The 17,865-nt window shown below is 40.8% G+C and overlaps 1 protein-coding gene across 4 annotated transcripts in view; it reads left to right on the top strand.

The window, feature by feature from the left end:
• The window catches only part of USP24 (ubiquitin specific peptidase 24), a 135,262-nt gene that overhangs the window by 65,947 nt on the left and 51,450 nt on the right, over positions 1 to 17,865 (top strand). For all 4 annotated transcript variants that reach the window (XM_077891909.1, XM_077891910.1, XM_077891908.1 and 1 more), the window contains 11 exons: positions 1,678 to 1,744; positions 1,847 to 1,957; positions 2,818 to 2,916; positions 3,015 to 3,188; positions 7,963 to 8,048; positions 8,195 to 8,288; positions 9,698 to 9,853; positions 12,995 to 13,092; positions 15,936 to 16,031; positions 16,141 to 16,369; positions 17,072 to 17,231. In XM_077891909.1, the coding sequence (XP_077748035.1) occupies positions 1,678 to 1,744; positions 1,847 to 1,957; positions 2,818 to 2,916; positions 3,015 to 3,188; positions 7,963 to 8,048; positions 8,195 to 8,288; positions 9,698 to 9,853; positions 12,995 to 13,092; positions 15,936 to 16,031; positions 16,141 to 16,369; positions 17,072 to 17,231 (1,370 nt within the window). The remainder of the gene's footprint in view (positions 1 to 1,677; positions 1,745 to 1,846; positions 1,958 to 2,817; positions 2,917 to 3,014; positions 3,189 to 7,962; positions 8,049 to 8,194; positions 8,289 to 9,697; positions 9,854 to 12,994; positions 13,093 to 15,935; positions 16,032 to 16,140; positions 16,370 to 17,071; positions 17,232 to 17,865) is intronic.

Genomic DNA, 17,865 nt, shown 5'->3' with positions numbered 1-17,865 from the left:
TTACGAAAAATGGTTAAAATGGCAGAAAGTGATTATAGATTCAGCTCGTGATAAGAACAGTAACACAACTTTTGCATTCCCACACAAAGTCAAATAGACTTTCACTGAGAATGTGTGTTAAGAATTCCTAATTACATGTTTATAAGATGCAGTTCACCTCTGTGCCTAGGTCCTTAAAGATTCACTTGTCTGAAAAAACAGAATAGAAATGCACTTCTAAACTACTGAATTGGGATTTCCAAACTGCAACATCTTTAAAGAAATGTGGTTTTCATTTCTGTCTTTTTAAAGTGATTTTTATTCTGAATCAGTTCATGTTTGAATGCCTACAGAGCAAAACCACAGGATAGTTTTTAACCATTCTTGTTATAAACTCTAAATACTGTTAATAGGAGTATATAGTTTCAAAGTTGCATTTGAAACAGGACATTATCTTTGATCTTATTTCTGGTTTTGAAAGAACTTCCCAATGACCATCATTGTTCCATCATTTGAGGAAGAGGAATTATTCTCTCAGCCCTACAGTATTCTGCAGCGGTGTCTGTGATTTAACTCATTATTGAGGCACAATTCATTTATTATAGCATTGAGATATTTCCTAAAGATTTTCTATCTCAGTATCAAATTCTAGTCTTGCCCATAGCCTGGAAGGATTTAGAACTCTGTTAAATATATTTAACAGAATTATTAAAATGTGTTTAACCAACTCTTTTTAGAGTGAAAATTCTGCTAACAGCAAACCAGACCCAATTGTTAGAAAATAGTAGTACGCTTTTCAGATTTAGAAATATCCCTATTTGAAATGCCTAGACTTTCTGGAATAGCACATGTTTAAATTACGGGCACTTAGGTTTTCATCTCTTGATGTTAACACGTGTAATGTTCTCTTTTATAAAATATGAAGCTGTGAATATATAAGCTGCTGGATGTCAGAGTCCTATGAATTCAGATAATAAGTAATATTCCCTAAGACCAAAAGGGACCTCAGGTCTCATTTTCAGATGTGCTAGAGCTACACACTTCCTTGCCATATGTTGCCTGTCCTAGAGATGGTTGTCTCCTGATGTATGGTGATTTCTTAAGCGCTTTGAAAATTGGTGGGATAATAAATTCTTACCCTTTTATGTTTTACCTATACAGAATGTTCATTTAAACCAAATAAACAATTGTTTGTCCTTTGCTTCCTCCTCATTCCCTGGCTCATTAAAACAGCAGATGTTATTGGTGGTCTGCTTACTGGTTTGCATTTGTCTTCTGATTTTTAGGCAGTTCAGAATTTTCTGAGAGTCCATGTGTTTACTGAATTATGTGGCATATTTTCATTGTAAGATGATGAGACTCAGGCTTACTGATAGTTCATTCTTGGTGGAATGATGGACCTGGAGGCCCAGGTCCCCTATATATGGAATAGCTGTATAAAAAGAGAGGGCAGAACAGGAGAGGGAACGCGGAGATGCAGGGGCTGGCTTGTCCTTCCTGACTCCATGGGTGTCAGCTGCCATGGCTGTAAGCTGGTCCAGCCGTCTCTCGTCTCTCCCTTGGGTACGGGAATAGTTGAGTCTTTGCGAATGTCAGCCTTTGACCAGTGAGTGCTGACTCTGTGGTTCTGATGAAGCAGATTGGAATCGAGCAATTCATTTCAAATACATTCAAAAATTTTTTTTTTTGAATCCGTAGATCCACTAAACTTGTAATAATCGAGAGACTTTTGCTTCTGGCAGAACGCTATGTGATCACTATCGAGGTAAGCCTCTCTTTTTAAAGCCACTTTGTCATCATTGTGCATTGTGTGAAGTCTAACAGTGATGCTGTGCACCTGACTTGTTTGATGTGTATTTTTTTCAAGGATTTTTACTCTGTTCCACGAACTATTCTACCTCATGGCGCCTCATTTCATGGACATCTTTTAACTCTCAATGTTACGTATGAATCTACCAAAGATACCTTCACTGTAGAGGTAGGTTTACGTTAAGCCCTGGAGCCATTCTCATATCTTCTTGTTACTTTCACAAGAGCACTGTGAGTTGGGATAGCTGCATGAGCAACTATTCTACAGGCTGTTTGGTCCACAAATTTAGACAAAAGACATGCAGCGAAAAGCAACTGATGGGGTATAAGCAGTCTCATAAGTAAGCATGTAATATAACATCAGGTGGCAAAGGGTGTTATGAAGAATAAGTAAGAATAAAGCTGAATAATTTAGTAGAGAGTGATGTGTATGTGTGAAATATAAAAAGATGGGCAGGGAAGTTCTCTCTGAGGTGGTGACATTTGTTTTTTGTTTTTTAAAGATTTTATTTATTTATTTATGAGAGAAAGAGAGAAAAAGAGGCAGAGACAGAAGCAGGCTCCATGCAGGGAGCCTGATGTGGGACTTGATCCTGGGTCTCCAGGATTAGGCCCTGGGCTGAAGACGGCGCTAAACCGCTGAGCTACCTGGGCTGCCCAGGTGGTGACATTTGAACAAAGATGGAATGAAGTGACAAGAGGCCATTTCTGGGGAAGCACATTCCAAGCAAAGGGAGCAGCAGGGACAGAGGCCCTGCTGTGGGACTTGTATGGCTTGTTCAGTGACAGGCAGGGTAGCTGGTGTGATGGAGCACAGAGAGAACAGGAGAGAGTGGAGGCTCCACAGCAGGACTTAAGGTCTGATTCATGCAAGATGGCGAGGACAGGGTGGGAAAGCAGATGTATAATTACTGCAGAAGGGGAGCCTCCCAGAATCTTTTATGTAGGTTTTCTGCTGCGTTCCTGGCTTGTGGAATAACACCTGGTACCCAGTTCATCCTCACAGCAGTGTCTCATTTTATCATGCAGGCTCACAGTAATGAGACCATAGGAAGTGTGCGGTGGAAGATAGCCAAGCAGTTGTGTTCACCTGTGGACAACATACAGATATTTACCAACGATAGTCTGGTAGGTTTAAGCCAACCATCTGTGGCCTTTCCGCCAGACATCCGAACCTTTGTCCTCCTCCCCACCTCCCCTGGTCATTAAGAAACCACTTTTTGCAGCTGACGGTGAATAAAGATCAAAAGCTCCTCCACCAGCTGGGCTTTTCCGATGAACAGATCCTCACAGTGAAGACTTCAGGCAGTGGGACCCCTTCCGGGAGCTCCGCGGATTCCTCAACCAGCTCCAGCAGCAGCAGCAGTGGGGTCTTCAGCTCCTCTTACGCCATGGAACAGGTATGGGGCGATAGTCCAATGATAAGTCAGAACTGAGTAAGCTTCATGCTCGTGCCTTTGGCACATATAGACTTGGGTGACTGGGTCATTTCCTCTAGACAAGTCCTGATTGATGAGGTTCCTCACACAGGAATAAGCGTAGACAGAGGAGAGCTCAAAGGATCAAGCCAGGGAGCCCCTTTGTATAGGGATCGAGGGTGAAGAGGAGGGGTGGGGAGGAGCCAGAAAGCAAGGGGGAAAGCCAAGCGAGTCTGGCACATCTTTGACTCTGCCTTTAAAATAGGTCTAGAATCTAGCTACTCTGGTCTGCCTCCATGCCTTCCACACCAGTCCAGGCAGCTGTCATGCCTCACATGTGGAGTATTTGAGCAGTGCCTGCCTGCCCCCACGGCTGTGTCCTTAGACCAGTTCAGTCTCTGTCTGGTGCCCAGTAGCCTGGGATCTTTTTATTTTTTTATTTTTTATTTTATTTTTTTAAAGATTTTATTTATTCATGAGAAACACACAGAGAGAGGCAGAGACACATAGCCTGAGAAAGAAGCAGGCTCCTCAAGGGAAGCCCAATGTGGGACTCTATCCCAGGACTCCTGGAACAGGACCAGAGCTGAAGATAGAAGCCTGAACCAACCATGAGTCCCATCCTGTGATCTTTTTAAACAGCAGCCACATTGTACCCCTTCTCCCCCAGCTCAAACCCTCCTGGGCCTTCATCTCACTCAGAGTAGGAGCCAGAGTCCACTGGGCCCTAGAGGGCTGACTGCATGGGCCCTCGTGGAATTTCCCTGATGTCCCTGCCTGGGACCCTCCCTGGCTTCCACTGCTCTGGCTACACTGGCCTCTGTGTTGGTCCTCAGACTCAGTGAGGTCTGTGCACTTGCCTTTCCCTGTGTCTGGAATGTTCTTCTGTTCTTCCCTAGTATCCAGGCAGTTCCCTCTCACATTCTTCAGCTCTCACTTAAATGTTGCCTTCTCAATGAGCCTTCTTTGGCCATCCTATTTAAAATTTTAACCCCATCCCTTTGCTTCTTACTTCCCTTTGCGGCTTACTTGTCAGTATTTGTTGAGTCATTTCATGAATCAGCCCGTTTACTTTGTACCCTCCCTGTGTCAGGATGGAGCTTGGCACCAGAGGTACAGAACTCATGGGACTGGTTCTGCTTCTTAGCTCTTAACAGTCTAGAAAGATCACACCAGACCTCGTGTAAAGGTATTCAAATAACTTACGAGGATTTTTTGTTGTTTGTATATGTTGATTTAATCCCAAGTATGACATCTTTGTGTACTGTGCTTTTTAAACTTAGCATAACCTTGCTATAGGTCTCAAAAATGGGTTTGTATTAGCGTGTTATTTCTTTTTAAATGACTATACTTATATAACAATAAGAATTGGGATCCCTGGGTAGCGCAGCGGTTTGGCCCCTGCCTTTGGCCCAGGGCGCAATCCTGGAGACCCGGGATCGAATCCCACATCGGGCTTCCGGTGCATGGAGCCTGCTTCTCCCTCTGCCTGTGTCTTTGCCTCTCTCTCTCTCTCTCTCTCTGTGACTATCATAAATAAATAAAAATTAAAAAAAAAAAAAACAATAAGAATTTAAGGAAGATTCCACTCAGAATAGTATTATGACAGCTAATCAACAACAGAAGCAATGCACAAGCATGCCTTCACCCACTGCACTTGCAGGTTGTGTGTTTTTACAAACTGAAGGTTTGTGGCAACTCTGTACCAAGCAAGTCCACTGGTGCCAGTTTTCCAACAGCATTTGCTGATCTTGTGTCTCTGTGTCACAATTTGATAATTCTTGCAATATTTTATTAAATTTTCTCATTATTGTATTGTCATAATGATCTTCGGTCAGTAACCTGTGATGTTACTCTTATAATTATTTTGGGACATCACAAAGTGCGCCCAAATAAGATGGCAAACTTAGTAAGTGTTGCATGTGTTTTGACTGCTCCACAACCAGCTGTTCCCCTATCTCTCTCCCTCTCTTCAGGCCTCCCATTCCTTGAGACACCACAGCATTGAAAGTAGGCCAATCAATAACCCTCTGAGTGTTCAAGTGAAAGGAAGAGTTGTACATTTCACTTTAAATCAAAAACTAGAAATGATTAAGCATAGTGAGGAAGGCATGTCAAAAGCTGAGATAGGCTGAATGCTAGGCTGCTTGTACCAAACGCTTAGCCAAGTTGTGAAAGCAAAGGAAAAGTTCTTGAAGGAAATTAAGAATGCTACTGCAGTGAACACACAAATGATAAGAAAGTAAAACCCTTCTCCATGCCAGCAATAGGGCTGACATAGAGAAAGGGTGAGTGGTCTGGATAGGTCAAACCAGCCACAGCCACAACATTCCCTTAAACCAGAGCCTGAGCTAGAGCAATGCCTTGCTCTTCTCCATTCTGTGAAGGCTTGACTGAGGTGAAGAAGCTACAGAAGAAAAGCTTGAAGCTAGCAGAAGTGGGTTTCTGAGGTTTAGGGAAGAAGCTATCTCCATAATCACAAGGTGAAACAGCAAGCGTTGGTGTAGAAGCTACAGCAGGTTATCCAGAAGCTTTGGCTCAAATCAATAATGAAGGTGGCTGCACTAAACAACAGATTTTTGGTGTAGAAGGAACAGTCTTCTATTGGAAGAGGATGCCATCTAGGACTTCATAGCTACAGAGAAGTCAACACCTAGCTTCAGAGTTTTAAAGGATAGGCTGACTCTCTTGTTAGAAGAGAGTGCAACTGGTGGCTCTAAGTTGAAGCCCATGCTTCTTTTTCAGTCTGAAAATTCTGGGACCCTTAAGAATTATGCTTAATTTACTCTGCTTGTGCTACATAAATTGAACAACATAGTTGGATGACAACATATCTGCTTACAGCATAGTGTTTACACCCACTCTTGAGAACTGCTCAGGAAAAAAGATTCTTTTCAAAATACTACTGCTCATTAACAATGCACCTGGTCACCCAGGATCTCTGATGGAGACGTACAAGGAGATGAAAGTTGTTTTCATGCCTGCCAGCATAGCATCTGTTCTGCAGCCCATGGATCAAGGAGTCATTTCAATTTTCAAATCTAACTATTGAAGAAATACATTTCCTAATGCCTTAAGTGCTATAGATAGTGATTCCTCTGATGGATCTGGGCAAAGTAAATTGAAAACCTTCTGGAAAGGATTCATCATTCTAGATGTCATTAAGAACATATCATGACTCATGGGAAGAGTTCAGGATAACAACATGAACAGGAAATTTGGAAGAAGTTGATTTCCATCCATCATCAGCACCTTTGAGGGGTTCAAGACTTTAGGGGAGGAAGTAACTGCCAATGGGGTAGAAAGAGGAAGAGAACTAGAAATGGAGCCTGAAGGTGGGACTGTGGGGTTATCATCTCAGGATAAAACTTGAACAAGTGAGGAGTTGCTTCTTATAGATGAGCAGAGAAGGTGGTTTCTTTTCTTTACATTTTTTTTGTTATGATTTTATTTATTTGACAGTGTACACATGCACAAGCAGGGGGAGCAGTAGCCAGAGGGAGCAGACTCCCTGCTGAGCAGGAAGCCAGATGGAGGGCTTGATCCCAGGACCCCAGGATCATGTCCTGAGCCAAGGGCAGCCACTTAACTGACTGAGCCACCCAGGCACCCCAAGAAGGTGGTTTCTTGAGTTGGAATCTACTCCCAGTAAAGATGCTGTGAATATGGTTGAAATGACAACAAAGGATTTAGAATATCACATAAACTTAGTTGATAAAGCTACAGCAGGCTCTGAAGGAATTCACTCAATTTTGAAAGTTCTCCTGTGGGCAAAATGCTGTCAAACAGCATCACATGCTACAGAGAAATGGTTCATGAAAGGAAGAGTCAATCAATGCAGCCAACTTCAATGTGGCCATATTTTAAGGAATTGCTGCAGCAACAACTAGCCTTTACAACCACTGGCATCCTCATCTGTTGGCAGCCATCTCCAGCAAGGCAAGCTCCTTCCCCAGCAGAAAGCTTACGACTCACTGAAAGCTCAGATGCTGATTAGCATTTTTTAGCAATAAAGTCCTTTTTTAACTAAGACACATACATTGGGTTTTAGACCTAATACTACTGTACACTTAATAGACTATATTATGAACTTATACACACTGAGAAACCAAAAAATTCATTTGACTCATAGTATTTGCTATCTCTCTGGTCTGGAAGCAAATCTGCAATGTCTGAAGTATGCAGTATACATAGCACCTTTAAGCTTAACATTTTCAAATTGTCTCATATTTATCCTGGATTTATTTAAAATGTTCCCTCGTATAATGGCATTCTATAGTGACATCTAGTTTCTTTTCTTTATAACCAGAAAATAGTATTTTAATCATATCTAAGTCTCTCCTACCTGTTGTATGTGTGTATATATACATATATACTGCTTTAATTTTGCTTTTAAATCCGTCATTGCGTTGTTTGCTCCTGACGAGTTGTGATCAGCCTTTAATGGTGTCTGCTCTCCATTCTGTTAATTAGACCTGCCCATCATTTTACCTTTCTTCCACTGCCTGCTTTTGGCACCTTTGCCCCTCACCAGCAGGTGGATAGGAGAGAGCCCAGGTAACAGGGATGCTGGGAGGTAGTAGTCCCACCAATCTGTGTTCCCAGGTATTGCTTTTTAGTGCAGGGGAGCATGCTGCTCCCCTCAAGCTTTGTAGTGGCCAGCCTTTCAGAACTAGTGATTTTATTGTTGGCATGTTTGGTTAGAAAAGGAGAAAATTCTTTTGTCAGTTTGTATTTATGTTTTGTTTTCTCTCAGGAGAAATCCCTCCCTGGTGTTGTAATGGCACTTGTATGTAATGTGTTCGACATGCTCTACCAGCTTGCCAATCTGGAGGAGCCAAGGTAAATATAAATGTTTCTGAAGCTTGAAAGAGAAAGTTATTACGGTTAGGGAACCAAGTACATTTTTACTTTACATTTGTCAAGAACAAATGACTTTGTTACTAAAACTGGGTCACATGAAAAAATTTGTATTTGACAAATTTCAGGATAACTCTACGAGTACGAAAGCTTCTGCTCTTGATACCCACTGACCCAGCCATTCAGGAAGCCCTGGATCAACTTGATTCCTTAGGAAGAAAGGTATGAGTATCTTGGATAATTACTTAAGTGACATGGAAATTTCAGTGTCATGATTCAGTAAAACTAAAACCTGAAATCAATTTCAGGAGATATGATCCATCTTTCCCATAATTGTTCTGCTTTAGAAAAATACATTTGCTGTAAACGGAAATCAGAAGTTCATGTTGCCTTTTAAAAGACCTAAAGTCAATAATGACATCAGATTTAGAATCGGAAGCGTTTAATATCATAGACGTCCATGTTCTCCTTGTTCTGTATTAAGATACTGAAACCCAGAGAGATGAAGTGTCTCGTCCAGGATCAGACTCTCGTCCTGATTCAGCGGAGAAACTTTACTTCTGCCACAGTGCCTCTCAGAATGTGATCATTGCCTGCGTTTGATTTGCTTGCATAGTTATATTCTCATTTACTGTTTTTCCACAGTTGATAAATTCATTTTAATTTCTAGAATGTTGTTTCTCAAGAATTTTATATATTAAAATCACATTCTAGGGCAGCCCCGGTGGCGCAGCGGTTTAGCACCACCTGCAGCCCAGGGTGTGATCCTGGGGACCCAGGATCGAGTCCCACGTCGGGCTCCTTGCATGGAGCCTGCTTCTCCCTCTGCCTGTGTCTCAGCCTCTCTCTCTCTCTCTCTCTGTGTCTCTCGTGAATAAATAAGTAAAATAATAAAAAAATGAAATTACATTCTATCTATAATACTGTTTAGCTATGTTCTCAGAATAATTCATGTAGAACAGAGTTGTTAGAACTAAGGCACGAGGTGGGTCGGGGGATGGGATAATTTGGTGATAACATTAAGGAGGTCACATGATGTAACCAGCACTGGGTGTTATACGCAGCTAATAAATTATTGAACACTATATCTAAAACTGATGATGGTACTATATGTTGGCTAATTGAATTTAAATTAAAAAAATAATAAGGTACAAATTTATGTTTTAGCAGTTGAAGTTTATGTCATCCCATAGTCTTGTAATACATGGCTAAATTATTGCAGGGAGAAGAAAACTAGTGTAAATACAAAACATATTATTATTACTAGCTAAAAACATTTTCAAAACTTTCACTTCCACAAGCTTATAATTTAATTATCAGTATTTAGCGTTTTAGACTTTTAAACACAGAAACAAATCAAGACAACCTTGCTAGTGTTACCAAGAAGACACTCTCAGACGTGTTTGCATTCCTGTAGGGTTGGGATGCTGTTGAGCACTTAGAGTGTGTGTGATGGAATTCAGTGTTTTGTTAATAATTACCAAGCGATGTGTCCTTAAGTTTCATTTGTAGGAAATTCTCTTGGTGGATTATATTAAAGAGGAAAAGAACATTAGAGTGTACACTGAGATTTGTTTCATATGTGTGCTTCTAACACATACATCCTTTGTTTTCATTCTTGAAAACCTTAGAAAACGTTACTGTCTGACACGAGCTCTCAATCCTCAAAGTCTCCATCCCTGTCCTCCAAGCAGCAGCATCAGCCAAGCGCCAGCTCAATCTTGGAAAGTCTGTTTCGATCCTTTGCTCCAGGAATGTCCACCTTCAGAGTGCTCTACAACTTAGAAGTAAGAAGCCTCATTTCTTTTCATTTCATCTGGAGAGATTTGTTTTTGTTTGCACATTCGTGCTTTTAGATGTCAGAGATAAGTATTTTTATTAGATGATCTCTGAAACATTAGTTTTCAAAAAATAAAAAACAATATAAACAGAAACATTTTATTGTTTTTTTGGTCTTAGAAAAGGCTCGTTTTTTTCATTTTATACCTATGCACACTGTTACACTTGCAAAGCAGCATGTAAATAAATAATGAGGAAGCCTTATGTAGTGTAAGATAGGCCAATATCTTCCTCTGGAAGTTTAGTGAGTCCCTCCCAATAAAGCTGTTATCCTCAGCCTTCTTGTTATTAAATGTGTCCTAACTTTAAAAAAAAAAAAACTATTGTAATTTGTTATTATAAATGAAACTATGAGGAGTTTGTTAGGAAATACATTAACTCTATTATTTCAAGGTTTAAAAAAAAGTTTAAAACCTATTTGAAGGGGACACCTGGGTGGCTCAGTGGTTGAGTGCCTTTAGCTCAGGGCATGATCCCCAGATCCGGGATCGAGTCCTGTATCGAGCTTTCCACAGGGAGCCTGCTTCTCCCTCTCTCTGCGTCTCTGCCTCTCTCTCTGTGTGTCTCTCATGAATAAATAAATCTTAAAAAAAAAAAAAAAAACTAGTTGGAGAATTTAAGCAAAAGAATAGTTTTATTACCTTCTTTCCAAAAAGTAGCTTTAAACTAATAGGTTTACTTCAGTATACATTTACTAACTGTTTAATGCCTGCAAGTTACTGTGGTAGTTAAAGGATAAGAATTGAAAAGACAAGATATTTGCTCCAAAATCTTGAGTAAGACAGAAGGGAGGCTGCATACTCTGAGTCCTGAAAGCAAAGTAGCAAGAAGACAGTAGGGGAGGGTAAGCAGGTAGAGCACCCTTGGAGGGTGAGGAGTCACACCCTCTTGCTATTTTAGGTCTGGAGAAAATAAAGCCCTGAATGATTTTGCTTTGCCCCAAGTTTTATTTCATCTGGGTAGTCTCATTTGGAGTATGTAATTATATTTATTCATTTGTCTGCATCACTTGGTACTTGTGTGTTCAAGCTGTGTAGCCTTAAAATAAGCATTCTTGTGAAAAAATGTGTTGGGTTCAAAAGGAGAAAATATTGAGCAAATGTTTTTAAAATAAGGCATGTCTTTATTTAATGTGGACATTTAAAAGTATTCCAATATTCCAAGGCAGAAAATGACCGGGAAACTTTTGGCCATTTAACCTTATAAATTTTACAGTACTTGTGAGATTTGTCATTTGCCTTCGAAGGATTGTCTTTAAAAAGTTAAAGTATAAACCTTAACACACACACTTGAGAGCACCTAGAAAAACAGAATGGTCCAACAGTGGGTCTGGGTTGTCATCAACTACCTAGATTGCATTATTTTAGAGCCAGAGAAAAGACAATGGTAGTAAAGTACCTCTAACACAATTTCAGTACTTTTGAACAACTAGAAATTCCTTTGAGAGATTTTCTTTTTTTTTTTTTGCTTTAGACAGCACAAAGCATTAGGAAAACTTAACACTTTCCAAAGCACTTATTTTGGGGTGCCTGGGTGGTTCAGTGTCCCGACTCTTCAGGTTGTGATGTCAGGGTCATGAGATCAAGCCTCACATCTGGCTCTATACTCACTGTGGAGTCAGCTTGAGATTCTCTATCCCTCTGCCCGTCCCACTCGTGATCTCTCTCTTTCTCTCAAATAAATAAATCTTTTTTTAAAAAAGCACTTAATTTAACTGACCCCTGAAAGGCTAATTTCTTTGCATTTTAGGCTTCAACTTAGGTTTGCCTACTAGGAAGCTTCAAAGTAGTTATTCCAAATACCTGTTCTGTTGAAGAAATCTTCCATCTTCACTAAATTGCTGTCCATTAAGCATGGGGAATACATGTAAGAGGCTGTCAACTCACAGGAAGGGTTAGAAAAGCAGAGGGGTGCCTTTCTCCCATGCAGTGCTCATAATCTAAGGCTGACAAACATATTTCCCAAAGAGCACTTTAGGAAGAAAACATGTACAAAAGAAATCTCACACTAAAAATGTATGCACATAAAACCCATGGATTCCTAGAAACAGATTTTCTAGAATGGAAAAGGATCTTGAATGTATCTACTTTATTTTATTTTATTTTTATTTTATTTTATTTTATTTTATTTTATTTTATTTTATTTTATTTTATTTTATTTTTTAAGATTTATTTACTTATTCATGAGAGAGGGAGAGAGAGAGAGAGAGACATAGGCAGAGGGAGAAGCAGGCTTCATGCAGGAAGCGTGATGTGGGACTTGATCCCAGAGTCCTGGGATCATGCCCTGAGCCAAAGGCAGACGCTCAACCACTGAGCCACCCAAGCGTCCCGAATGTATCTACTTTTAAAACCTTGAGGAGACTGAAGCAGTGGATTCTTTTTTTTTTTTTTTTTTTTTAATTTTTAAATCCTAACCAAATAAGCAGTTGATTACTAAGTCTTATACTGTAGTTTGGTTATTTATTTGAAATGATTATCTGTCATACCAGAATTTTCAGTTAAGCTTTCCTTTAGGTACGTATGTCAGTGCCATAAAAGGGGAAGGATTTAGGAGGAAGGCACATGCAGGTTTGAGGTCACTTGGCCTTTTGGGTCTCGGTCTTTACCTGTAAAGTAAAATACACACCATGCATGGTGAAATTAAGAGAGAATGCATGTAAGAACCTCCTCTTATGCCTACTATATTGTATGTGCTCAATAAATAGGAGTTTCAGAATCGTTATTAGAGAGCTCAGTTAGCATTTTTAACGAATGGGCTATTTTATGAAACTTCATCTTTTTCAAAAACATGTCTAGCAAATCATATAATGTTATCTGCTCTTAAGGCATCCACCGTTGCCGATTTCATGAAAAGAACACACCACATTTCTTCAACAAAACAGATTTTTCTTGCTAACTAAATAGAGCTTGGAAAACATGATTGCTTCAGTTGTGAAATATCAGCCTCCTCCTCCTTTTGGGGGTGGGGGAGGGAGACGGTATGCAGCAATTAATGAGACTCAGACTTGAGTTATTGGGTTGTTTTACTTAGTGAAGGAGTCATTTCTGCTGAAAATGTTGAACTGATTGTGCTTATCTGTTTTCAAGGTTCTAAGCTCCAAACTCATGCCCACAGCTGATGATGACATGGCAAGAAACTGTGCAAAATCCTTCTGCGAGAACTTCCTCAAAGCAGGAGGATTGAGGTTAGAGTTTCACTGTGTCACATGAATTGGAGAGAATGGATATAGTTATTGTGGTTCATTTCTCCTGCCAGGCCTTGGTTATTCTTACAAAGTATTATGTGAAGCATCATGAGAGTTACAAGAAGAGGGAATGATGTTTCAGTCTGTGGAACACTTAAATTCATTTTACAACTTTTGGTTATTTGGAAAACTGGCAGAAGCCCATCTTCCTTCTGGTTGTTGAGGAGATTCTTGAGAAGAAGAGAGAAGCAGATCTATTTCTGTTGATTCCTGGTATCAGTTTGACACTAGCCAAATTTTATTCCTGGTAAGACATGTAGTGAGGCCTTATTAGTGCTAGGGATGCAGAGATAACTTAGATCTCATTCCTGCCCTTTAGAGCCTCATGGTTTAACAAAGAATAATGAAGAGTTATTATAAGTATCAAAACAGGCTAATAAAAAGTGCTTTGGATGGGAGGTGGGCGGAGTCATGGAAGATGGTGCTTAAATGGTGAAATTTTCGTGGTAACAAGATTAGGAGGTGCTCTGCAGAAGGTGACATTTAAGCTGGGAATTGAGAAAAGACCACTAATCCCCTACAGGACTTGTGGGGAAAGGGCACACTAAGCCAGAGGCAGTAGGATGGGTAAAAGCACCATTGTGTGTGGCCTGTCTGGGAAGGCTAGAGGAAAGGATGGAGAATTATGTACAAAAGGGTCACCTTGAGGAATTTCAACATTAACTTCTACGCCATAGGAAAACAGGAGGCTTCAAAGCCAGGAATTGCCTGAAACAATTACTGTGGCTGCAGTAGAGATAATAAATAGAAGTGGGAGAGATAGGAGGTAGGGAGAGCCATGCAGAGGCCCAGGGAGAAGAGTGATGGTTGTAGATGTCGGGCAGTGGTAAACGATATTTATAAGGTAACATAGGCAAGTCTTTATAACTAGAAATAAGGAAGGAGGGAAAGAAACTTATAAATGACCTTGTGTTTCGTAACCTGAGAGAGGGAGTGAATGGTGAACATTCAGTCAGTGTGGGAAACAGGCATAGAAGGGGGCGGAAGACACGTAATATCAAGACAGATGAATGTGGTTGAGGCACGTGAAGTGCATGGTTTGGCCGTGATGCTGTGGAGGGGAGCACCGAACAGCATCAGAGATGTGGCGGAAGCAGAGCAGGGGTGACAGTGACTGGCAGGGGATAACAGCCGAGGGGAAAGATCGCTTTTTCTGTTTGCTTTTACCTTTAGGGAAGCCTACGTTGTCTTTGCAGGCTGACTAAAAGAAAGATCAAAGGAAAAGGGATAATCCGAGGGGCCGTGTTCTCCTGCCCTGGAAAGAAGCAGGCCTTCTCTCCCATTTCCTTGAGCAAGGAAAGAGTGAGGACTAGAGGGCAGTTGTAGGGATTCCTATGGGAGGCTTTAGGGAGAAGAGGCTCGCCCAAGACCTTGAAGAGATAAAGAGAGTGGGCTGAAAGACCCTCCCCGTCTCCCCCCCCCCCCCCCCGCCCCCAAGCATGTGGAAGGCCTACCGCATGGGGCTTGATTTCGTTTTCAGCATCACAGAGGTGTTCTCAGTGAAGGCCATTATTGACTTGCAGTTACAGAGCTCTGAAATAAAGGCATTCTACTGCTAGCTTAGTTTTATGAGTCAGTTAATCCGCATGCCAGGCACTGTTCTGAGCACAGAGAACAGAGCAGAGAACAGATTCGACAGAGCTCCACATCCTTGTGAAACATACTGTCTAGAGGGGGAGACAAGCAGTAAAGAAGTAAAGGTAAAAGCGTATGTCAGGAGGTGATGAGAACTATAGAGAAAAGGGGCAGCAGCCTCGGTGGCTCAGCAGTTTAGTGCCGCCTTCAGCCCAGGGCCTGATCCTGGAGACCTGGGATTGAGTCCCACGTCAGGCTCCCTGCATGGAGCCTGCTTCTCCCTCTGCCCCCCACCTCTCTCTCTCTCTCTCTCTCATAAATTTAAAAAAAAAAAAAAAACTGTAGGGAAAAATAAGACAGGAAAGGGGATGGACAGGGTTGTGATTTTCAGTAGGGTGATCAGGAAAAGTTTCACTGATAGGGTGACATCTTACAAAAACCTGAAAGAGGTGAGGAAGGGAGACTTGGGGTCCTTGGGGGAAAGCCATCCAGAGGAGCAGCCAGTGTGTGCCTTATGTGAGACAGAACTGGTGCCTTCAGAGACCAGCATGCCCATGTGGTTGGGGTAGCAGGAAGGAGGCAGAGTAGGGTGACATGAGGTTACAGACATACCAGATGTCAGGTTATGGGTCTTATAGTTCACAGGTTACTGTGGAGAGTCTTGCCTTTTTTTTCTCTGTAGGAAGTAGGAAACCATTGGAGGATTTTGTACAGATGAGGAGTGCTATGATCTGACTTATATTTTAAAAGGATCATTCCAATTAATCTTTTTTTAAGGATAGATTTTTGGAAAGTCAGGAGTGGGAAAAGGAACACTTAGGAAGCTTTCATAATGAGAGAGATTATAGTGGATGTGAAAACAAGCTTTACTGAATATACCAATTCCAGATATGTTTTTTAATCGATGGTTCTTCTAGTAATAAAACTGGTGAATCAGTGAACACACACCAGTTAAGTGAGGAGGACTATCCAAACATTCTACCTTTAGGCTAAGCAAGGAATCTAATTCTAAATGGACTAGGAGTTACAGATAATCATAGGAAGTAATTGTGGTAGAAATATGTATGGTTCATGTGTATGTAAGGCTCTTGTAGAAATGTTAAGTAATTGATAACATTTACATAAGCAATTACATTACTTAGAGAAAATTTTCTATGAAAGAAATAAAAGTCTCTATTTAATATCCTGCCTTTTTCTTTTCTTTTAAGTTTGGTTGTAAATGTCATGCAGAGGGATTCCATCCCATCAGAAGTAGACTATGAGACAAGGCAAGGAGTTTACTCTATCTGTCTACAACTTGCAAGGTATGTAAATGTATTAATCTCACAGACAGTACATTTTCTTCCCAAATCCTGTCATTTTGAATAGTATGATACGACCTCAGGTAAGTCTAGCTTTTTGTTTTCTTTGAAGATTTTTACTTGTTGGGCAAACAATGCCCACATTACTAGATGAAGACCTCACCAAAGATGGCATAGAAGCACTTTCTTCTCGCCCATTCCGAAATGTCAGCCGGCAAACAAGCAGGCAGATGTCCTTATGTGGTACCCCAGAAAAGTCATCCTACCGACAGTTGTCCGTGTCTGACAGGTCTTCTATTAGAGTCGAGGAAATCATCCCTGCTGCACGTGTTGCAATACAAGTAAGTGACTTGTATAGTCAGGAAATGTGAAGTCCCTCCTGTTTGAAGACACCAGTACAGGGAGGGGCTGTGCAGAATTAACAGTTATTGACGTGAATGTAGCCTTCCAGGAATCTACAGTGAGTGAGCAAGAAAGAGACCACCAGTATACAAATAACTATAATTCAAGATGGGAAATATGAAGGGTTATAGGACAGCTACAAGGGCAGAACATTCATAAGCCTTCAGAGGAAGCAAAATAATTGCCTTCACCTGTGGCTGTCATTGATGATTTTACATAGGAGGTAGCATTTGCGCTAGGCTTTAAAGGTAGATCAGATTCCAGATAGAGAAGCATGGAGAGTTATTCCAGCAAGAGTACAGATGAGCAAATCCAGAGAGAACAGAGCCTATAGGGAAGGCCAGGGGGTCATTCATGCAGCCCAGAGTAGAGTGTGTGGAAAAGGAGAAATGGTAAAAACTGGACCAGTGACAGGTATCCTAATGCCTGAGCATGGAGATCAGTCTCTGTGCTACAGGTTAGCAGAGTTACTCATAGTTGCTGAACCGTATAGAAGCATAGTAGAAAAGGCTGTCCTCGACAATCGAGGAGGAGAAAAAGTCTCACAAAACTGAGACCAGTAAAGGAGGTTATGGAAGTCAGTAGAGGGAATGTGTTCAAGTGCTTCCTTGTCTCATAACATTCTTTCCACACTTGTTTAGACAATGGAAGTAAGTGACTTCACATCTACTGTGGCTTGTTTCATGAGGTTGTCCTGGGCTGCAGCTGCAGGACGGCTCGACCTCGTTGGGAGTAGCCAACCAATTAAAGAAAGTAATTCTCTGTTTCCTGCTGGAATTCGAAACAGACTCAGCAGTTCAGGTACTGATTTAAAAGGATAAACTAATTAAATCACTGGGCAAGGAATAAGTTGTAAGAGTTATCTCTGCTTGGCTGTTTGGAGTCACAAAAAGGATAAAGGCTTTTCTCTTGCTTTTGAGCATGAGTAGAAACCCATCAAGCTGTGCCCTTAAGACTTGTGAATGTTATTGTACATATATAATACTTTGAAAAGTGTTGATAAGCACAGAGGAAGTGGGGAAACCAAATCAGCAGAGTTTTTAGCTTACCGAGTGTTGTAAAAGTGCCATGTGACCAATTGATAATTGTGATTGTTCTAAAAATTCATCTAGAATTCCTACCTGGAAAAGTTATTTTTTTTTTTTTGTTTGGCCGGTTACTTTCTATAAGGCTTTTATAAATAGCTTCATTTCTCTGCTTCATTTGTTTTCCCTCTTCAATTTATGTGTGTGTGTGTATATATATATATATCTCTGTATAAAAAGGTTTTAAATCTTAGGACGTTCATACAGAGAAGTGCAGAAATGTTAAATGTACAGGCTTTTAAAGATTTTTTACATATGGATGACCCATCTAGATCAGGATGAGGAACATTTCTAGTATCTTGGGAAGACTCTTTCAGGCCTCCCAGACTGCACTGTTCTCACTTCCGTCA

This window comes from Canis aureus, chromosome 3, assembly GCF_053574225.1.
Source record: "Canis aureus isolate CA01 chromosome 3, VMU_Caureus_v.1.0, whole genome shotgun sequence".
Lineage (NCBI taxonomy): Eukaryota > Metazoa > Chordata > Mammalia > Carnivora > Canidae > Canis > Canis aureus.
This window is presented reverse-complemented; position numbering and strand designations above follow the sequence as displayed.